We start from the raw sequence: 24,123 nt of genomic DNA on the forward strand, positions 1-24,123 counted from the left end.
AGCTCTGATGCACCATTTTGTATATGGGCAAGCTTTCCCTGACAGATATCTGGGCTCTTCTGTAAAGTTTCCAGACCTCTGTGAAATGTATCAAAGTAAAAGGGGCCTTTCACAGTGGTGTTGGTAGTACAACTAATTCTACAGCTTATTCAGTTAAGTAAGTAAATAGTGGGATGTGTCAGGAAACAGAGACAGCATAGCCTTGTCTGCAGATGCATTTGTCTGCAGGTTCATTTTAATGAACTTGAGCTGGTCCACATTGTTAGTTGACATTCCATAAGAAAACCTCATGCTACACTGAAGGCTGTCTCAGACAGAAACCTGGTCGCAGGGAAAACCAGAAGCTCCAACACATACTGTGCAAGCTCCCATGAGTTCCTTACTTTTGAAAGTGTCCACAGCTTTTGACCCAATGTAATCAGCAATCATGTGGTTCAATCACTGCCTGTAAGTGCCAACTGCAGCTGGACCTGGCCACTGGGGTTTAAAAAGTGGAGGTGAAGCAGCAACCACTGCAAGTCCTTTCAGGGATCAGATGATTGGAGGAACACTGGTCACCAGAAGAAATCCTGCATTTATCAGGAAATGAGGCAGGGAGGTTCAGCACCACCTCAAAGTACCACATTGTTCATGGTGGCATTAGATCAGCCATTTATCCTTTGTATCAGGGACCGAAAAGGGTAGCCATCCCATAGCCGCCCCTCTTTTTGAAGACTAGAATCTTGGGGTCCTTGTGCAGGCATTTGAGCATAATAGATTCTATTTGCCATACATTTCCTCAGCAGAGGACCCTAAGTCTTCAAAGTCTCTGAGGACAACACTGTCCTCTGTAATCTTACTCTACCCATATACGATATTCAGGGTTTGAGATACGTTGAAGGTACCCCTAAAGCGTTTCCCTTTTTTTACTACTCCTCTCTGCCAGCACCCTCAACCCTCCTCCTCCTCATATTCTTCCCCACCTCCTGCTGACTCTGCGCCAGGAGAAGTGCCTCCTAGTCATACAAAATGCATAACAGAATTACAGGACTTAGCCTGTGATGTTGCTTAGACTCTTGGATGCTTGTGGGGGATGGCAGAATCCAAGGAGGTGACTGCTCTCACAATCTGACAAGCGTAGTGGCAGTACTACCAGCTTCAGCAGTGTGCCCTGTCCCGTATTCTTGCTAGCTGACAGAAGGCTGATCCAGCCGGGTTGATTTACTAAAACTGGAGATTGCAACTTCAGCTTCTTCAATTAAGCAAAGAAATCTGAAAGTTAATTGTTGTCAATGTACAGAAGCACCAGATTTAGCACTCTCCAGTTTTAGAAAACAAATGCCAGTGTGTCTGTGTGGTCATGGCACTATCTTCCTCATCATCAACATTTGAAAGGAATTCTTGTGCATGACCAAGATAATCATCTGCAGAAAGTTAGGGATCATGTAATCAACAAAATGGCTTTATAGCATGGACACTCTCAGACAAAAAAAGCAGAGGTAACTTACCTCTAAAGGGTGTGGCTTAACCACCGCTTTGTCCTGCAGAACATGCATTCCCTCTGCTACCTCTGTATGCAAAACCTCTTCCTTTCACTTTAGGTCTGCCAGTCATTTTTTTTTAATAACGAGGATTGCCTAAAACTGGGTACATATTGAACAAAAGTCAGCCAGTTCAGCAAGAACTGGCCAACTGTCTGTCTGTGTGTACTCCTTTATATTCTTCTCTGTAGCGACCGGCTTCTGTCAAAAAGAGATGGACTCAGGCGTGTTCAACTTCACACTTGCCTGATCCCGCCAGGAAGCCAACACTGTGCAGTGTCGGCTTTCTGGCCGGATTGGGCATGTGCAAACTCATACACACCCGAGCCCATCTCTACTGCCAAAGATTCATGCTGGAAAATCAGTGCATTCTGGTGGGGGGTCCCCCTCTGAGAATACAATAACACAGCAGGAGAGAGCACCTCATCAAAATTACTTGTGTTAATGTTGGATCTGTTTTGTTCGTTCAACCCGCCCACTGGTTCAACAAAAAAGAAAAACTGGACTGATGTAATCTAATAAAAATATGGCAATAGGGGATACAACTTGGGTGATTTGGTGCACACTACTTTACCCCAAAAGTATATGCTGACATGTTTCAGATGAAGGACAGCTTTTTTGTGTCAGCAACAACCCCCTACCCCCCGCCCCCAAAAAAGGACAAGAAACTGAACATAAAATAAATATACCTCCCCGAAAAATAAACCCCAAAACAATACATTTTTTACCCATTCAACCCATTTACAACCCATTAAACACATTTTTTAACCCCCCAGAAAAAAATAATTAATAAATGTGCAAAATAAAAAATGCAGTACAGGGCCCAGCAGCTAAACAGTAACTATAGTTGTGGCTAACACACAAAATGCTAGTTTTATAAAGGATTATACTGGGTCTCTTTGAGCATAAGAATATAAGCATAAGTATAAGTAGCCCTCCACGGTGTAATCAAGATTAATTTAGCGTAATAAAGCACAGTATACACCATATAGCAACTTACACTCTACATAGCTCCCCCTAATCTATTCCGATGCCCATTGTTGGGAACCTATCCTTTTATAGTGGAGGGACTGATACATAACAAAGCCACCATTATTGGCAATTCTAACCCTGCTGATTACAGCTAAACATCCAGGAATGGTATTATAGTTTCTGTAAGATTCAGTGCAACAAATTTCCCCAAAAATTTACATGAACCACAAACCCCAAAAAAACTCCATATTCAACATGAACCCACCATGTGGCAAATCCATTTGTTTTCTCACTCACAAGTGGGTTTTAGATAAACAACTGACAACTTTTATGACCAAGCCATGGCTACTAACTGGTACGAGTTAATAGCCATGGCTTGGTCTGGCCATTGTAAGTGGTCCTGCAAGTGTACTGCAAAGTCATCTTTAAATTTTATGGATGGGAGTCCTACTGTTGATTATTTTTTTGGATGTATCCTGTATATATAATAGAAAGGGTTGATCCTTAATTGACTTCCAATATTATTTGGTAAGTTACTGTGGTTAGTTAGTACAAAAGCTAAAGTCACTTTGCTATGAAGTAGAGATCCTAACATCTGATAAGATGCATTTGAAAAACCAAGGGGTTTTATGCATGAAACCACATTGATTTCTTTCAATGACGCTGGTTAGAAATAGACAGGGAATGCTGTAATTATCTTTGCATTCTTCTACCTGAAGCTACAACAGTCGTGACAATCCTTCTGATGAGTATACCAAAATGCTTAGCAACCAGCCTCCCGTTGTCATTTGGAAGCAATAATTATATAAACATGCAACAAAAAAAAGGCTGTTGTGTAAAGAGGGTTGGCAATATAATTAGGCACACTGAATGAGAAAATATGATTATCATTCTGTGCTTCTAAACTCATGCAGTACCTCTGAAATCATTCTGGATACAGTCCCATTAAATTGATCAAAATTACTAAAAAAAGGGGTCACTTACAATCTAGGTGTGCAAAATGTATTTTTACACATAGCCTTTTGTTGGTTGTTTAAGCACACCTGCATGTGATTTACTTGTATCATACAAAGGTAAAGAAATTTGCATTAAATATAAAACTCTCAAAAGAGCTCAACTTATAAAAATGCTAATTGTCTGTGTGTCATGTTAATCCAGAGACTTCAATTTAAGTCACTAACCCAGAGTCAATGAGTTACATACGTGTTCTGGATCGGTGACTTAGAGGATTCACAGTTTTACATTGCAGTCATTGCAAAGTACATTAACTCATGTATACATGTGCATTGCAGTGTAATTCATTCTGAATGTCATCCCAACTCACATATGCATTGAGTTAAAATGAACCTGCACTATAGCACACCGCAATGCACAAATGTGCAATATTGTCCACTGCAGTGCCAAAAATAGTTCAAGTATGGATTTTGTGCACTGAGGTGTGTTGATATCCTCAAAAATAAATGAATAGATATCCATAAAAATGAATAGGCAGCATTAACAAAAGCAGCTTTATAGATGCCACATTGTTGTAGTTCAAGTTCTTTTATTTTGTGTTTTGGCTAGCTGAGAGTGTTTTACCTTAGATAGTTTGGTAGATGGGTATGACCCTCTTAGGGGATTGTGTATATGCCTTGTGTACATGAGTGTTGCGTAGGGTTGCCACCTTTTCAAACCAAACCCAAACATTTTAAAGGCACGTGGCAATTTTTTTTCTTTTTTACGGGGGAACGCTGTGGATTCTGGTGTAAAGTGGAACTCTGATGTAAGGGGGTTTCTGCTCACCATAGCCCCCATTTATATCCGAGTCCCCAGCATTCCCCCTTAAATTGGTGGGAGGACTGATGTGGTAGGGACGGATGCTAGTGTGCAATATATATGTGAAGTGCTATGTAAATTGACAGCATTATATGAGTGCTTGAAATTAATGAAAGTATCAGATGTAGTATTTATATAATATTAGTATAGGAGTAAAATTAACACAAATATAGGTTGATCTAGGTTCCTAAATTGTCTCTTTTTACCTTTACAGCAAACATCAGACACAATCAGAGAAAGAATTTTAGAGAAGCTTACAGATGTAATTGAATATAAAGCAGCTCGTCAATGCACAGTTACAACAAGTAAACGTGTTTCCAGGGAAAGATCAAATGTGAGTACACAGAAAATTATGCAAGAGAAAATATTGTTTTTTAGAGTTTTCTATTGGATTCCCCTAGGATTATTGGTCTTCCTCCCTCCTAGTAAGCACTCACATCAGGGAAAACCCTTTATTGAATAAACTCCTGTCTGTAATGATTAGTATTGTCAAGAAGACTCCATCAGAGGATCAACACAAGTTTCAGTGCATATATACAGTAACTGTAATTAAATGTGTATTTTGGAATTAAACATGAAATCATGCCTCATATGTTGCAGATAATAAATCAGAAAAACGACATGTAATTGAGAGAGGCAGAGGAAAAAAAGAGATAGGAGGATATAGATATTTCTGTATAGATACAAAAAACAACTAGACAATGTTAGATAGATAGATAGATAGATAGATAGATAGATAGATAGATAGATAGATAGATAGATAGATAGATAGATAGATAGATAGATAGATAGATAGATAGATAGATAGATAGATAGATAGATAGATAGATAGATAGATAGATAGATAGATAGATAGATAGATAGATAGATAGATAGATAGATAGATAGATAGATAGATAGATAGATAGATAGATAGATAGATAGATAGATAGATAGATAGATAGATAGATAGATAGATGGATAGATATTCTTGGCTTTGAATTTGAGCAAATGACATAAGTTAACCTCTTTCACCTTCCTGGGTTTAAAGGTGTTTGTTCTAACACAAATCAAATACCATTTATATAAGCTAAATGTGTATATGTATGAGTTGGGGAACTCCGCGCCTCAGGCCTAATTGGATATAATATGTGGTTAAGACTGCTGCCTCCCTATAATATAGTCCGGAGACTATATGGCGTATGAAAAGAAAGAGGTAGGGGGTGGCGCTGTCTGGTATTTCAAAAGAGGGTGTTACTAGTGCTATGACTAGTCACATATAACAGGTATAAACCCAATATGTAAATTTTCAATGAGGTAGCTTTTGTATCAAAGTGACAAGTGTATGTAATTCACCGTATGGGCGCCAAATGCTGTATGCATAGAAAATGGATGTAAATGACAAGTGTGTACCAAGTGAAAAATTTGCACAAACGTGGTATAATCAATAAATAATCATAAACAATTACGAGTGCAACCGTGCATAATGTGATATACCTATATAAAGTGACAAGTGCTAAAGTAAATACTGTCTATGATAATCCAGTAAAAGTATATAAAACTTAATAAAACGTAATACATATAAATATATGTGCAACCGTGCTTAGAAAGTGACTCAAATAGTCCCCAATAATTAAAGTGACCTGTGCAAATTAATACGCGGTGATGAAAAACACAATAGGTGGCGTATCTGGTAAATTGGGGGAAATAAATAATTTAAATGGTGATAGTAAAGTGACAGGTGCTAAAGACACCCAACATATGTATCCAATGTCCAAAAAATAGGTAAGTCTCTATTTAGCGAAACAGTGGTGGGTGATGGGTGCTCGTATTCAAAGAAGCTTTAACAGATTTCTTTGTGTGTCCCATACACACTAATGGATAACCCCGTGGTGGGTGGTGAGGTGAACCGTGACCCCTATAATAGGTAGCGCACTCACCAGAGATACCCACCCCACACAGGGGTATAAGGTGGGTATATAAAATGTGTATATGTGTACAACACATGAAAGTGAAAATATAATCTCAGTTGCTTTACTTGTACACAATCATGCCATACTTAACTTTGTTGATAACTTAGAAGACATTCCAAATCTATTAACAACTTTAAATGATAGTGGTGGTTTTGTTTTGTTAAAAGATCATGCATACTAAAGTATTTACATATTCCGAACAAGCAGTAAAATAACTCTAAAACTACATTGATCTCTGTATCTATATGCATTTTGAATACAAGAATTTTTAAAGTTTAAAACACAGACTTGGAGAGTTACTGAAAATGACTCTTCAAAGTGATCTTTAAGGATCTTTAGGAAGGAATAACTTCACAGTACAAGTAGATAGAGAGGTCAGGGGTGGCTTGCTTTAAAGTTTTTTTGACCGTTTGTTGGGTTTACTGTCCATAGTTCAAGAAAATGTGCTCTTTAATAATACAATTGCTAAAATCAATTAACTATCTAGCTAACTATAGCTATTATGGGGCCTAGGATTCAAAAGCAGGCTCATCTGAGAGCCACAAATACTGTACCTTATTGTAAAGGGGCTTTGCAGTTAGGTGGATAGATACTGAGCCCCCTCCCATGGCCAAAATTATTTGCCACAGCTTTTAGGTAGGAGATGATGGTAGCAGGAGGCATCCTTCATGATGCTCTCACTAATCCCTCATGATCTAACCAGTACAAGATGTCAAAAGTGAAAACTTCCCATACTTCTCATCCAACTTGCAATGAGATGGATAATATGCCCCTCCTACTTCAACTCAGTGTCAGTCAAGCAAACAATTAGGGTAAAAAGAAGGGTGAAGGCAATTAAGAAGGTGTATGGGAGAGAGCTGAGAAAAAGATGCATGCATATACACTCCCTTCACTTAAGGCGGATACATACATTAGATATGGGAATACACCCAACCTGTTCACAGTTCTGCATATTTAGAATGTTTACCCATCCACCAGAACTTTCAGCTGATGTACATAAACATAGGTACCTCAAAGCATATGGTGAGAGGAGAAGAAGAAAAAAACATAGACAGGGGCCATGGGAGAGATCCTTTTAGTGTAGTCTATAATAAATAGTACAATGCTTCTCAATACAAAATGTTTTCAAAAAAATAATTGTTACCTCAACTGTGGAAACACACATAAAAATAAACCAAAACCTCTAATGCTAAAAAGTCCATGTGAGTATAAATTCAGATAATCCCATAAATTCAATGCATAACATGCTGCTGTTTTTGAGGAAGTTCCGGAGGACGCAACGCGTCAGTTAGGAGGAGGCTGTGATGTTTTCCCTCTAGGCACACTCACTGCCAGACAGATAGAGTCCATGGTCTGATAACAATTGTGGACTGGAGAATTTTGTTTTAATGCACAAGTCTATTACACATATGTGAGTGCAATTTTAGAAGTTTCATTTTAAATAATATACAGTGAGCACTATAGAGTAGAAGAGATCCAAAGCAGTTCTTATAGGTGGACCCAGATACTAAAGGAGACCTGTGGGGGCTGTGGTATAATGCTTAACACTGAGGGCACATCTCATAGTGCACCTGGGTGGATGATTTTTGTGATTTACTGTGCTTTCTTTGTGATTCACAGCCATCGTGTTGGGACTGTTTGAGCTTTTATCTCTTATTGGCACAAATAGTATTTATTAGTTTGTGTATGCACATTAGATGTACATGTTCTGGTTTGAATTCATGAATTCATGAGTATAACTGAATTTATAGTCACATGGACTTTTTAAGATTAGAGGTTTGGGTTTTTTTTTATGTGTGTTTCTACATATGAGGTAATTATTTTTTCCTGAAAAAAAAAAAAAAAAAATTAAGGTGCGCTGCACTATTTATTATATATATTTGTTCTGTGTTTGGTGATTTTGCATTGGTGCTAGCTGTTCCTGGATTATATATGCTAGATTACATATAGTGCATTATTAGGAGTAGAGCGGGGATAGATCTTTTTTTTTTTTTTTTACTCATAGTGTAGTAGTTTACATATATTTCAACCCAATATATGAACAGAGGATAAACTGTAATGATATACTCACATCTGTAAGGTTGCTGATGGGGATCAGACAACCTGGGGTCAAAGTCTGCAGGAATATAACTGTCCCTGCGCAAAGAGCGGTCACACTCACTCCTTCGATGGGGTGATCCAGACTATCTTATGCACCATGGTCTCTGGATTCACTTTTGAAGTGGTGTCAGCAGAGGTACCCCACTAAAAAGGAAAAGCTGAAAAGTGGATTCTTCACATTTTTTGTCCACAGAATATTATAAAAACACTATCAACACTTTCTAAGTGCCACTCCTCAGAATTGTACATAAAATACAATCTCAGAAAAAGAAAAAGGGGTATCCCACCATCAGAAGTGCCAACACGACTATTCAAAGGCATCATACAGCATTCTAGGAGACAAAAATAAATACAAATGAATACCCACACTGTAGAAAGGGTTTGGTACAGTTAATGTTGCTGCTGGGCTCTGGCCTGGCCCTGAGGGTTGGAAGCAAGCATCAACAAGTAATGCGATTTTAAAGAAAATGTCAGTTTAAATAAAAGTAACAATATGTTTATAGTTGCTTTTTTAATAATACTCTTATTTTTTTTTTTTTTTTTTTTTTTTAAATATCGTCAAATGCAATACATTTTGTTTTATTTGTACTAATTTGGAAGGTTACAACCTATTCCACAACATTTTAAAGAGAGCTTTGAACTGTTCATATAAGTTCTGCCCCTAGTGCATGCACCACATGAACAAATTGGGTAAAGCAAGTTCTGCTCCAACCAATGTTGGCCATGTCATCCACCAAACGGCTCTCTTCTGAATATATTGTGGGACTGTCCACTCATGCAAACATTTTGGGAAAAGGTGCAGGAGAAAATCGCGCACATAACCACATACAACCTTGACTTTGCACCAGAACAATACCTTCTCCACTACTCCCCTTCCTTAGTCCCCTCTTACTTCAAATATCTTACAATGATATTAGTCAATGCAGCCAAAATGTGAATCCCAGTACTATGGGGCATGGCCAAAACACTCTCCCTGTTGGCCTGGTACAGACGTGTAAATAGGATTTCCGAAATAGAACAACTAAACGCTACCGCCAAAGACACACCATCCAAGTTCATATCCACTTGGGCATGTTGGCTTCTATACCAATCCTCTGTGGAATACTTATGCAAGCTCAATAACTCTCTTTAACTCCCAAATATCCATTACAGGATAAAAGGAAAACAAAGACAACAACAATAGACATTGTGGTCGGTTAATTAATGATGATTAGAAACTGCAAGTATGGATAAGTCGGTGTGGTGTGCTGGAACCGACGTAGGGGGTAGGCCTGTAAATAAAAGAGGGCCCCCCGAGGGATAGAGTATCAATAAAAAGGGTGAAGGTGGGTGGGGTGACAGCGTGTGACGCGGCAGGCGGGGAGGGGAGGAGCAGCGTCTTAAAGGCACGCTAGCTCCTCCCACAAATATAGGCCTGCGGCCTAACACATATAGAACACTCCCCTTTTTTTTTTTCTTCTCGCTCTCCCTCCTCTTCCCTCCCCCTCCTTCTTCATCTCATCTCCCTATCTATATAATACCCACACTATTCCTCTTGAACTCCCACACAAGCATCTACACCCACTCCCACTTATCCCAGTCTCTAATGCATGCTAATAGAACCCCCCCTTTCAAACCCCTTACATCTCGTACTCTCACATGTCTTATCAATCCACAGCTATCACCTCCCCTAAGACTTATCTGTGCAGGACACATATTTGTCTAAAATGCTACTTACCTAAGAACCCTTCTTTTCTAGTAGCTACCTCTATTGCTCACAATCAATATGTTACTACACCCAATACATCTGGATACGATTTTCTTATTTGACCTAATTCCCATAATTATCCACTAGTAACTGCTTATTATTGACTCAGGTTATCCTTATCTAACTCAAGTTGTTATATGAATTGGGTAAATGTATGCATACCTCCAGGCTTAACTAAACTGACAGTGTATTATATGTGGATTCTGTATATTGCATTTTTGTTCAATAAACATTATGGTAAAAAAAGCAAGTTCGGCAACCAGTATCTTTTTGAGTTATGAGGATTACCCCATAACATCCTGGGGGAAAAAAAATAAATAGGTAAACATACAGTATATAGAAATGACTCTTGGTCATTGAAAAACCAATAACCTAGCATTGCAAGGGACAAATGCTAACCACATAGCAACCCAAGATTTACTCAATGAATTCTAATCAGTAACAATATATGAAGGGCATGTGTTGCATACCACCGTGAAATAGATTTCACAGTGAAATTCCGAGGCATGTTCCATTTTCCACTTTTATATACGGAATGATATTCATTTCCTGCTAGCTGTTAAAAATATCCCTATGTATTTCTCCAGACTCAGTGCAGCTAACAGAACAGAAGAATGATGTTAAATTAACAATGAGCCATAACAGAAAATAAAAGAATAGAGAATTCTAATTGCATCTAACATTCCTGCCAGCAATAAAACAAGAACTTTGCTTCTCTTCTTTTCCCATAGAAATCTCCTAGCAACTGTGCTAATGATGACTGCAAATCAGTCACCTCTCAATCTCATGAATCCTGGTGAGTTTTAAAATCACAGCTTTTAAACAGTATATTTTTAAGATTGGATGACTCAACAGTAACCTTGTGATTGGGAATATTTTGTCTGCAAGTCTGACAGTACTCTAATGCAGCACAGATCAACGGTGATTTAAGGGTTTGAATCTGTCAGGAGATCTTAAGTATTGCAGTGGTCTCCATTTGCTTTCTATTTTAAAACTTGAACCCAGAGCAGATTAAAGGTGGCAAGATATAATCAGCAAGGCACAGATTTTGAATTGCTGAGTAAATGTAGTTTTGTACACTGCATTTCTATGTAGCAACCACTGGGTGGCCCAATATAAAGCTTTTCTTTTGTATTGTGCTCTATCATAATACCATTGCACAGTCAGAGGTTGTACCATAGGCGTTTTAATACAACCGTTTTAAATTTGTTTATTCCTTTACTTTCTCTTTTCCAATAAATTATATAAAGCCCTTCATGATCATCATCTAGGAGCATTAGAAATGTTTTCCCTGAGGCTCTGCACAAGTGAGGAAGAATTTTCCAAGCTTATTAGGTTTACATAATGTGACATACACTTGCAGATGATTAGCATTAGCACCTATAAACCAGTAAACATGATAAGCTGCTGTATTTACTCACAACAAGAATATGCATCAGTACCTCTGAAATCTATGAAAAGAGACACATTCTAAAAAAAACTGACAATACACGTTTTTCTTATTTTTTTATTAGCTTCAATTTAACTGAGGCATGATTCAATTTTTGATCTAAATCCCTTTTCTATTTCATCAGCAAATCTGAACTTGAAAAGGAGAAAAGGATTTCTTGTTTTAAAAAATTCCAGAAAACAAAATTGGGTGACATTTTTATGAAAGCTCATTTAGTCATTTTTTTCTATTTATATCTTTTAAAAAGCATTCCCTTTTCTATACAATAATGTCAAGCATCCTGGAGAGGTAACATTATGGCTAGACAGACATTTATAAGAGTTACAACTTTCTCCTTCTCTTTCTCCTTCTATCAGCATGCTCTGTGTTAGCACATGAACTGATTGGCTGATTTTCTGCTTACTCCTCTTAAACATGAGCCCTGCCGTATATACATATATATGGACTATAAAAGAGACTGAAAGGGTTAAATGCTTATTAGGTCTGGGGAGTATAGGAATTAGGAGTATTCCTGTCTCCAGCAGGCTTCCTCCATGCAAGCCCACTATGACAGTGTTTCACCCTGCCATTATGTCAGTAGGTTTAAAAATCACACAGGGTCCACACGTATGCAGATTGAGGGTGTTTTTTTTCAGTGGAAAAAAATGGCTTTTCAGTTTTCTCTAGGATTTCTAACTCCCAGATTGGGTTCTGAAATCCAGAGACTTTGGTGAGTCTTGGAAGAGAAGAAGAAGCCTCTAACCCTGGGTCCAGGTTTTATTGAGGACCAGCAGGCTGTGGACATAGGTGTGCACAGTCTTTATAATCAGGGGGCTGACAGTGATTTAGGGCTCCACCCAGGAGACAGGAGGTCCCCTGCCCAGAGGTCAGGGTGTGGGTTGGTGCAGCAGGGCGCTATAAGACTATGCATGTAAGCACACTGGTGCTGTTAGGTGGTCTGAAAGGACAGACTGGGGCCTAAGCCTGAGGGTAGAACAGCGGCACTGTGAGAGGGAAGCACCTGTGTTATTGTATAGCATTAGAGGCGGAATGCTGAACACCCCTGTGAGAGTAACATTTTGATTTACGTTAAAGTGGACCATCAAGTCCTGGCATAGTATATATAGGATGGTTTGAACTCAGTGGAAAGAGCTACACCTTGAGTGAAACTCCCTTAATATTGCACCAGCTACTCCATGTACAATGCAGGGTTTAGAGCTTTGTATTATACGTGATTGCACCAACTAACTGCCCACATCCTAGAGTGCCAGGGACAGTAGTAAAGATGGGGAGTACAGTCACTAATACAGCCTCTAAGGATACCCCTAGAAATATTAAGCATTTAGCCCCTTGCAGTGGGGGGGGGGGGGGGTCCCACTGCAAGCATTCTTTTTTTTTTACAATCCTGGAGGTCAACTTTAATACTTGTGCCATAAATGATTACTACCCTTGAATACCATAGTTATTATTTTGTTATTTTAGCACTGAGCTAACTGGCAATTGCGCGGTCATGCAATGCCCACAAACAAAATTTATATAATTTGTTACCACACACAAAAACACACACACACACACGCACATACACTTCCATTACTAGTATAGTGTTTGAACAGATCAATATCTGATCAGATCAGAACTATACTAGCGTCCAAATAGTTTAGGGTTCCCAAAACACGGTGTTTGCAGGATCAGCACTGATTCCTGCCAGCACCTGCGTTTAACCCCTCTGCTCAGCCCACCCCACCCAAGCAAGTGTAGTAATCAATAGATTACTGTCACTTACAAAAAAACACAAAACACAAAACCACTGTGTTAGCAGAGTCAGGCTTGATCCCTGCTAGCATTAGCAGTTTTTTTTTTGTAGCGCTTGAAATAGTCCTTGAGAACCAGGTGCTTTTTTTACCTAATAGTACTACTGTACCGGTAAATTTAGTTACCAAAATGTCCAAACATTGGTACAGTAGTGGAGAGGCTTAAAGTATACTGGCCATGTCAGATGAGAGCGATGGGGAAGCCTCACTGGCAGAATCAGGGTCAGTATACGAACCTGATGACGGCAGCGGCTCCCTGACAGATAGCTCCAACGACGGATGGGTCCCTGTTAGACCCAGGCGTACCCGACCCTATTCTGGAGTTGTTGAGATGCAGGAATCGTAGGGTGCTCGCATGGAGCAGAGTGTCGGTACTACGGCCGCTCATCCTTCTGGTGGCCTGGCAAACACCAGCGGCCTAGTACACCCTGGACCTAGTACAACCAGCACTGTAGTATCATTTGGTGACGTGGCGAGTCCCATAAGTGCAGTTGAAGCTGGTGCGGTGGCTAGCACGAGTAGTGGCCCGCAGCCACTGCGTATTCGAAGACAGGCCTGTAGAGCCCATAGTGCCCTCCCTGATGCGCTGGCATATCCCAATTGGCAACCCACTGATTCTACAGCGCCAGTACTTCCCCCATTCACTGCCCAACCTGGAATCCACGTGGAGACAGCTGGTTTTACGCCCCCGAACTTTTTTGAGCTGTTCTTCACGGAAGATCTTTACAGATCTATTGTGGATCAATCAAATTTATACGCACAACAATTTATCGCCGCCAACCCAAATTCGCCCCTTGCCAGACCATTCGGCTGGAAACCTATAACGGTTCCAGGTTTTAAAATCTTTCTGGGCCTTTCCGTGAAAATGGGCATAACCAAACAGAGTGAATTGCGGCTATATTGGTCCACTAGCCCACTTCACCATATGCGCATGTACTCTGTCTCCATGTCCAGGGCGAGATACGAGCAAATTCTGCGATTTTTGCATTTCAGTGACAATGAAATCTGTTGTCCTAGGGGGGAAACCCTGCATATGATCGGCTCTACAAAATTCGGCCCCTCATAGACCAATTCAATCAGCGGTTTGCAGCCTTGTTTACGCCCGAACAAGTTGTCTGCGTTGACGAGTCCCTGATTAAATTTACTGGCCGCCTTGCTATGAAACAGTACCTCCCCAGCAAGCGTGCCAAGTAAGGGGTCAAGCTGTATAAACTGTGTTACAGGGCCACAGGCTATACAGTTAGTTTCCGGGTCTATGAGGGAAAAGATAGCTGTGTGGAGCCCCCCAACTGCCCAGACTACATAGGGAGCAGCGGCAAGATAGTTTGGGACTTGGTGTCACCCTTATCCGGAAAGGGGTACCATTTGTACGTGGACAACTTCTACACAAGCGTGCCACTATTTAGTCATCTTTCTGAATTACAAATTGGCGCATGTGGCAACGTGCGACCTAATCGCCGTGGCTTCCCCCAACGGCTTGTAAATTCCCGTCTTAGTCGGGGGGCGAGAGCCTGCTTGAAAACTGACAAATTGCTTGCAGTGAAGTGGAGGGATTCACGAGATGTTTATGTTCTGTCCTCCCTTCACGCAGACACAATGATCCAAATTCCTACGGCAACTGGCGTTATGGAGAAACCCCTCTGTGTCCACGAATATGACCTTATTATGGGAGGGGTGGACCTTAACGACCAGCTTTTGGCGCTGTATTTAGTTGCCCGTAAAGCCAGACGCTGGTACAAAAAAGAGTCTGTTTATTTATTCCAATTGGCTATGCTGAACGCCTTTTTCCTATACAGGGCATCAGGACGAACTGGATCCTTCCGGGAATTCCAGGAAGCGATCATCCTTGCCTACCTGTACCCAGGAGGCATGCCTGCCCAACTTCCCATTCCAGATGCAGTGAGCCGGCTGCATGAGAGACATTTTCCACATGTCCCGAGTACCCCAATCCAAAGACGACCCCAAAGAAGATGTCGTGTCTGTAGCAGGCGCGGATGTAGGCGTGACACCCGCTATTATTGTCTCAGATGTCCTGATTAACCTGGTCTCTGATCGGGGAATGTTTTGAGCGCTACCATACACTAGTGGAGTTTTAGTGTAGGGTACAGCATGATACAGTGTAGGGCACACAAACACAGGGTCTCGAAAGATGTTCGATGGCTATCGACATTTTGAGAGACCTAAGCTGTAAAATCGCAGTACGCAGAAAAAAACAGAAAACAGTTGTCGTGTCAGTCATTTCATATGTTCTTCTACTCTTCCTACTGTACTTTTACTGTACTTTGTTTGTTTTTCATTATTTTGTTAACCTGTTTCTCTTGCAGGTACTCGTCGGCTGCCACATTGATTTTATATATTCTTACAAAAACAGTGTTTGCGCACAGCATTTTGCTGGCAGCAGCTGGGGTGATAAGCTGATTTAAGCACTGCAGTTAAAATAACTTTTAGGTATATGTGGAATATTGTCATGTATACCCATCATTGGTTGTTTGGGCGGTTAATGATGAGTAATACTACACAATATTCCTGTGCTGATTTCTGTTAGGTTCTCTTTTTTTTTCGTTCAGCCCACAGGCTGCATGAAAAAAAAAAAAACCTACACTATATTCCAAACAAGGACCAGCAATGTACTGGTACGTTGCTGGACTTTGAGTGGTTATACCAGGAAGATGCCTACAGATTTAGGCATCATCTTGGTATCATTTTTTACAGCCAGCGGTCGGCTTACATGTAAAAGCAATCCTAGCGGATAATTTGCAGCTAGACTGCTTTTACATGCAGTGGGAGGGGACTCCCCCCCCCCAACCGCTGCCTTCCGCCGCCTTCCGTGGTTTTTCTCGGGCTCTCCTGTCCCACCGGTTAACCCGAGAGTGCAGCCGGTGGTTCAATTATCTAACCATAGAGCTAATTGGAGATGAGAATGGCTCCAATCATCTCTATGGCCTAAGATACCGGAAGCTACGAGCATTTCATGACTTCTGTTTCGCCAGAAATAAACAGCGCCATTGGGAAATTGGGAAAGAATTTTATCACACCAATTTTGATGTGGTCAGATGCCTTAAGGTCAGAGGAGAGATCTAGAGTCTAAAAGACCCCAATTTTTTTAAAAAAAGAGTACCTGTCACTACAGATTGCTATCATAGGGGATATTTAAATTCACTGTGATAACAATAAAAATGATTAAAAAAAAAAAGGAAAGGAAAGGTGTCAAAATAACATAAAAAAGCAAAATAAAAAAAAGTAAAAAAAATCAAGCCCCCCCCCCTCTGTCCCCCCGTGCTTGCGCATAATGGCGCACGCAGGCGTTGGTCTAGTGTCATATGTAAACCGCAATTACAGCATGCATGTGAGGTATCGCCGCGAACGCCAGGTCGAGTTCAGTAATTCTTGCAGTAGACCTCCTCTGTAAGTCTAAAGTGGTAACCTGTAAAGACTTTTAAAGGCTTTTAAAAATGTACGTAGTTTGTTGCCACTGCACAGGCGTGCGCAATTTTTAAAGCATGTCATGTTTGGTATCTATGTACTTGGCATCAGATCATCTTTTAAATTGTACCAAACTATTTATAATTATATAGTGTATTTGTGCAATAAAAAAATGTATTTTTTCGCAGAAATTGCGTTTGGAAAATCTGTGCGCAAATACCGTGTGACAAAAAAATTTTAAACATCCACCATTTTGTTCTAAATATTTTTTCATGTAAACAAAAAGTCACAGAAAAGGCTTGGTTTTCAAGTGGTTAGACGAGTGGGTGATGTGTGGCTAAGATTGAGCATAAAATGCCGGGACAGTTCAAACACCCCCCAAATGACCACTTTTTGAAAAGTAGACACCCAAAGCTATTTGGGATAGGCATATTGAGTCCATGGAGTATTTTATATTTTGCCCTAAGTTTCGGAAAGATGACAATTTGTTTTTTTTGTTTTGTTTTTTTTTTACAGAAGTTTTCATTAAATGATATATTTCTCACGCATGCCATGGGTATATGTGAAATGACACCGCAAAATACATTCTGTTGCTTCTCCTGAGTACAGGGATACCACATGTGTGAGACTTTTTGGGAGCCTAGCTGTGTACGGGACCCCGAAATCCAATCCCCATCTTCAAGTTTTCTAATGGTGTAAATTGCTTATTTTACCTCTGCACTATCTGTCACAGTTTCAAAGGCCCTGAAATTTCAAGATAGCACAAGACCCCTCCAAATGACCCCATTTTGCAAAGTAGACACTCTAACCTATTTGCTGAGAGGCATGGTGAGTCCATGGAATATTTTATATTTTGCCACAAGTTTCGGGAAAATTATTATTTCTATTTTTTTTTTTTTGTTTTTTTACACAAAGTTGTCACTAAATGATATATTGCTCACACATGCCATGGGTATATGTGAAATGACACCCCAAATCACATTCTGCTGCTTCTCCTGAGTACAGGGATACCACATGTGTGAGACTAGCTGTGTACGGGACCCCGAAAATCAATACCCATCTTCAGGTTTTCTAATGGCGTAAATTGCTGATTTTACCACTGCACTAACTGTCACAGTTTCAGAGGCCTGAAATTTCAAGATAGCACAACCCCCCCCCCCCCCCAAATGACCCCATTTTGCAAAGTAGACACTCCAAGCTATTAGCTGAGAGGCATGATGAGTCCATGGAATAGTTTATATTTTGCCACAAGTTTCGGGAAAATTTTTATTTTTTTGTTTTTTTTGTTTTTTTTACACAAAGTTGTCAGTAAATGATATAATGCTTACATATGCCATGGGTATATGTGAAATGACACCCCAAAATACATTCTGCTGCTTCTCCTGAGTACAGGGATACCCCATGTGTGAGACTTTTTGGCAGTCTAGCTGCGTACAGGACCCGGAAATCCAATCCGCACCTTCTGGCTTTCTAAGGGCGTAAATTGTTGATCTCACTACTTACTACCTATCACACTTTTGAAGGCCATGAAATGCCAAGATGGCACAACCCCCCCCCCCCCCAAATGACCCCATTTTGCAAAGTAGACACTCCAATCTATTTGCTGAGAGGCATGGTGAGTATTTTGCAGCTAAACAGGAAAATGCATTTTTTTTCCTCTTTTTTCAATTTCCAAAACTTTGTGACAAAAAGTGAGATCTGCAAAACACCCAACATGCCTCCCTGCAAATAGCTTAGGGTGTCTACTTTCCGAAAAGGGGTCATTTGGGGGGGGGGGGGTTTGTGCTGTCTTGGCATTTCATGGCCCCCGAAACTGTGATAGGTAGTCAGGAGTAAAATCAACAATTTACGCCCTTGGAAAGCCTGAAAGTGGGGATTGGATTTCGGGGTCCTGTACTCGGCTAGACTGCAAAAAAGTCTCACACATGGGGTATCCCTGTACTCAGGAGAAGCAACAGAATGTATATTGGGGTGTCATTTCACATATACCCATGGCATGTTTGAGCAATATATCATTTAGTGACAACATTGTGTAAAAAAAAATAAAAAAAAATAAAAAAAAAATGTAATTTTCCCAAAACTTGTGGCAAAATATAAAATACTCCATGGACTCACCATGCCTCTCAGCAAACAGCTTGGGGTGTCTACTTTCCAAAATGGGGTAATTTGGGGGGGTTTTGTGGTATCTTGACATTTCAGGGCCTCCTAAACCGTTATAGGTAGTGAGAAAATGCAATGAAAAATGTACGCCCTTTCAAATTCTGATGGTGGAGATTGGATTTCGGGCTCCCGTACACAGCTAGGCTCCCAAAAAGTCTCACATATGTGGTATCCCTGTACTCAGGAGAAGCAGCAGAATATATTTTGGGGTGTAATTACACATATACCTATGGCATATGTGAGCAATATATCATTTCAATGACAACTTTGTGTAAAAAAAAAAAATTGTTTTTTTAAGTCATTTTTCAAACACCTGTGACAAAAAAATGAAATATTCAATGAGCTCAAAATGCCTCTCAGGACATTCCTTAGGATGTCTACTTTCCAAAAAGTGGTAGTTTAGGGGGGTTTTGTACTGCCTTGACATTTTAGCACTTCATGAAATGAGATAGGCAGTCAGAAATTAAAGCTGCGTACATTTCAGTATTCACACCATAGTTTGTAGACACTATAGCTTTTGCGCAAACCAATAAAAATATGCTCATTGAATTTTTTTTGTCAAAGACATGTAGCTAAATACATTTTGGCCAAAAAATATGACATAAATTGAGTATATTGGATATTTTTTAAAAGACAAAGTTGAAAATGTCATTTTTTCTCAAAATTTTTGCTCTTTTTTTATTAATATTGCAAAAAATAAAAAGCGCAGAGGTGATCAAATACCACCAAAAGAAAGCTCTGTTTGTGGGAAACAAAGGATGTAAATTTCGTTTGGGTACAGCATTGCATGACCACGCAATTGTCAGTTAAAGTTACGAAGTGCCAAGTTGAAAAAAGGGGTCTGGTCAGGAAGGGGCTAAAATCTTCCGGGGCTTAAGTGGTTAATATGTCACAGTACATGTTGGCATTTATGGGTCCCTCAATGAACTGTAGCTCCCTAGTGGCGGCAGCACTCATGCAGCCCCAGACCATGACACTCCCACCACCATGCTTTACTGTAGGCAAGACACACTTGTCTTTAAACTCCTCACCTGGTTGCCGCCACACACGGTTGACACCATCTGAACCAAATAAGTTTATCTTGGTCTCATTGGATTCCAGTAATCCGTTTCCTTAGTCTGCTTGTCTTTAGCAAACTGTTTGCGGGCTTTCTTGTTCATCATCTTTAGAACAGGCTTCCTTCTGAGATGACAGCTATGCAGATCAACTTGATGCAGTGTGTGGCGTATGGTCTGGGCACTTACAGGCTGACCCCCCACCCTTCAACCTCTGCAGCAATGCTGGCAGAACTCATACGTCTATTTCCCAAAGACAACCTCTGGATATGATGCTGAGCAGGAGCACTCAACTTCTTTGATGGACCATGTCGAGGCCTGTTCTGAGTGAAACCTGTCCTGTTAAACTGCTGTATGGTCTTGGGCAGTGGGCACCATGCTGCAGCTCTGTTTCAGGGTCTTGGCAATCTTCTAATAGCCTAGGCCATCGTTATGTAGAGCAACAATTCTTTTTTTCGGATCCTTCGAGAGTTCGCCATATTGAACTTCCAGTGACCAGTATGAGAGAGTGAGAGTGATAACACCAATTTTTTTTACACCTGCTCCCCATTCACACCTGATACCTTGTAACACTAACGAGTCCCATGACATTTGGGAGGGAAAATGGCTAATTGGGCCCAATTTGGACATTTTTACTTAAGGGGTGTACTCACTTTTGTTGCCAGTGGTTTAGACATTAATGGCTGTGTGCTGAGTTATTTTGAGGGGACAGCAAATTTACACTGTTATACAAGCTGTACACTCACTACTTTACATTGTAGCAAAGTGTCATTTCTTCAGTGTTGTCAAATGAAAAGATATAATAAAATATTTACAAAAATGTGAGGGGTGTACTCACTTTTGTGAGATACTATATATAGTGTATGCTCTAGTTTGTTTTCAGCTTTTTGCCCTCATAGAGGTACTGCTAAAGGTAAATTTAACTATTATATACTGTATATTACTATTCTTTTACATAATAATGAATGTGTTTAACTCTTGCCAATGTAAGGGGGTAGATAGGAAAAGCTCAGTTTTTTTTTTTAATTCCTTAAAACACCTTTACAGCTTTACAGTTTGGGTAACGTAAATTTTTAAATCTGGTCAGTATGATTAGTCTCTGGGTAAGGCTAGAAGGTTGAAGAAACAGAAGGATCTACAATCTTGTGGAAGGCAGGGAATCTAGGATAAAAGGACTGTTGAGGGAAGGGGTTTGGCCAATGAGAGACCAGAGAGGGAAGGAGGCGTTGGGCAGCTGTGAAATGCGTTGCAAAAGGAGCAGCAGTAAATGGACTGTACTAATATCGGCTGAACCCTTCAGTAAAGTGCTTATTTGAGCCTGTGAATTCTTTCCCCCTCCATTAACCCTCCTTCCTACCCCCCATCACATCTGTTGCTTGCTGAACTGTTTTTGAACTGTTTGCTTTTTGTTACGGTGCCATAGTATATTTAAAAAGAAAAAAAAAAGGGCATATTTTCTTTTGCAATATTTTTTGCATTTGTATTTTTCTGAAATCTGTAATAGATGCGACAACTTAGTCACCCAAATTGCTGTAGTCTTAGTGCCGCCTTCAGTACAAGTGATTCTTCCCCTTGGCTCCGGGTTTTGTATGAATTCAGCCTGCTTGCATCCACCTAAAGCTGATACTTGTTCAAATCATAACTTACAATACTTTCCCCAAGAACTATATCAGAAACCAGTGGGGACTTATAACAGCATTGGATGGACTTGTAGTGGACTTGAATTAGTAGTGTGACTAGCTGAAAAGGCAAGACCTGCTTTTATTATTGCAGTCTTATACTGTTTTTCAAACTCTTTATTTCTGTTCTCATATAGAAACTTTCCGGATCACTGGTCCATATAACAGTGCTGAGAAACTGAGAGTACTCATCTTTATGGATATGAACAATATATGGATGATCTAAAAACACAGCTGGTGTTATATCCATCTCATCTGTAGTAGATGAACAGTCGGGTCCTTTCCTCCCACCCTGTATCTATAGGAACTTCTGCTTGTTTTTTTGCTTCTTACTGTCTGTGCATATGTCAGTGCTGTGGACAAAATAGATGATAATGATAATATTAATAATATTTACAATAAAATGATTTATTTCACTATGTGTAGACATTCCTTCTTAAAGAGCTCTTTTTAATTTACCTGATGCATTGAGTCTTTTCTTGAAACCCATGACGGTCCAAAGAGAAGAGTGCCAAATCTGGATTGGGGTTTTTATGCTATCACTCACCCCAAATTATTTTCTTGTTTGTTTTTTTGTTTTTCTGATAGTGGTTCATGAATAGCTTTAGCCTAGAATTTTTATGTACAGTATTGTTGCTATTCATTTACCTGACCAACTGATGTATTTAATCTTGAATCGGTACTAATCCCAAAAGCTAAAAATCCAATATATTGCAGTTTACCAATCCTTAAACATGATGGCTGCATTTATTTCTCAACATATTGATCCATGAATTGTTGATTGATAATTACAGTGGATGTTAGCGTCACTTTTCAGTTGTGGGTGGAGCATATATTTCATTTTTGAAGTAGCGCAGCCAGGGCTGCTGTTAGAAATCGTGGGGCCCTGTACAGACTACCTGGCAGGGCCCCCCCCCAAGAAAAGATTAAAGATAAATTTAGCTAAAATTACAACAAAATCACTATTAGCAGACACAAATATAACATAACTCACATAATTCCTGCTAAATCTAAAAAAAAAAAACTATGTTAAATAAAAATGAAGATGAGATGAGAAAAATGTACAGGCTGGGCAGTTGGAGCTCAGTGATCAGAGAGAGAGAAACAAAGTTACAAATAAACTCCTGAGCAGAGATAACAGAGCCAGTGCTGGGAGGGGGGGGGGCCACACAAGGGAGGGGGATTAGTGAGGGACAACTCTCACTTTCTCAGCAGATAAAAGCTGATAGCAGGGAGAGGGACAGATCAGATTCAGGTGCTGGAGGAAGATTTCTGTATTTGTTGTCCATCACTAATCCCCCTCTCTGTGTGGGCCCCCCTGTGTGCTCTGGCCCTCTACAAGAGGGCTGGTGGTCCCCCTCCCCCCCCCCCTATCAGCAGCCCTGAGTGCAGCACATTTTAGTTTTTCAGTGATGGCTGCATTGGTTTTCCTTTTTTGATGCTTTATTTTCAACTGGTGATCTGGCCAATAACACACTTCCTGCCTTAGGGTATCCACTCTTGATGAAGGAATAACAGAGACATCTTTGGGCAGCAGCATTGTCAGTCTTGAGAGGGGTCATGTTAGCTACAGTAACAAATTAGACTTGACTAACAAAATAAAGTTGAACTCCAACTAACACTTTTTTTTTAGCTGTTAAGGCAACAGGTTTTTACCTGTACCTAAATAAAATTGATGTCCTTTTTTCCCACAAATAGAGCTTTCTTTTGGTGGTATATGTTCACCTCTGCGGTTTTTATTTTTTACGCTATAAACATAAAAAGAGTGAAAAATTCTGAAAAAAAAAACATTTTTTACTTTCTGCTATAAAACATATCCAAAAAATAAAAAATAAAAATGTTTTCATCAATTTAGGCCAATATGTATTCTGCCACAAATTTTTGGTAAAAAAAATCCTAATAAGTGTATATTGATTGGTTTGCACAAAAGTTATTGCATCTATAAACTAGGGGATAAATTGATGTCTTTTTTTTTTACTAGTAACTAACGATTTTTAGCATTACTGCAACATTGCGGAGGACAGATCGGACACCTAACTGACACTTTTGAAACCTTTTTTGGGGACCAGTGACATTACTACAGTAATCAGTGCTAAAAATATGCACTGTTACTGTACTAATGACACTGGCAGGGAAGGGGTTAACACCAGGGACAATTAAAGGGTTAGGTGGGCTCCTCAGGAGTGCTTTCTAGCTGTGTGGGGGATGTACTCAATAGATGAACACAGAGACTTGTGTTCCCAAATAGTAGGATCCCTATGTTCATCTGTGACAGAATGGGAGTCTGCCTTATCTCCATGGGGAGCAATTGTGGGTGGCCGGCGGACATCACATCCACCAGACCCACTGATTGGCACCCCCTCTGGCCTATCATCGCATGTGCACGCCCCTGGCAGCACGCCCGCCCCCACTGTCTATTACACAAAACAACGTACGGGTAATAGAGCCGACCTGTCACAG

The 24,123-nt window shown here is 40.1% G+C and overlaps 1 protein-coding gene across 2 annotated transcripts in view; it reads left to right on the forward strand.

The window, feature by feature from the left end:
- Nucleotides 1–21,944, forward strand: part of LOC309555194 (tetratricopeptide repeat protein 24-like) — a gene marked incomplete at its 3' end in the record, with an annotated part of 114,990 nt that extends 93,046 nt beyond the window's left edge. The window contains exons 6-8 of one of the 2 annotated variants that reach the window (XM_082257051.1): nucleotides 4,522–4,641; nucleotides 10,838–10,902; nucleotides 21,801–21,944. In XM_082257051.1, coding sequence (XP_082113177.1) covers nucleotides 4,522–4,641; nucleotides 10,838–10,902; nucleotide 21,801 — 186 coding nt within the window. Of the gene's footprint in view, nucleotides 1–4,521; nucleotides 4,642–10,837; nucleotides 10,907–21,800 lie in introns of those variants that run through there. The other variant, XM_082257050.1, reaches the window with a different exon arrangement.
- Between the last annotated feature and the right edge of the window lie 2,179 nt (nucleotides 21,945–24,123).

This window comes from Pelophylax lessonae, assembly GCF_965119305.1.
Source record: "Pelophylax lessonae genome assembly, chromosome: 4".
Classification (NCBI taxonomy): Eukaryota; Metazoa; Chordata; class Amphibia; order Anura; family Ranidae; genus Pelophylax; species Pelophylax lessonae.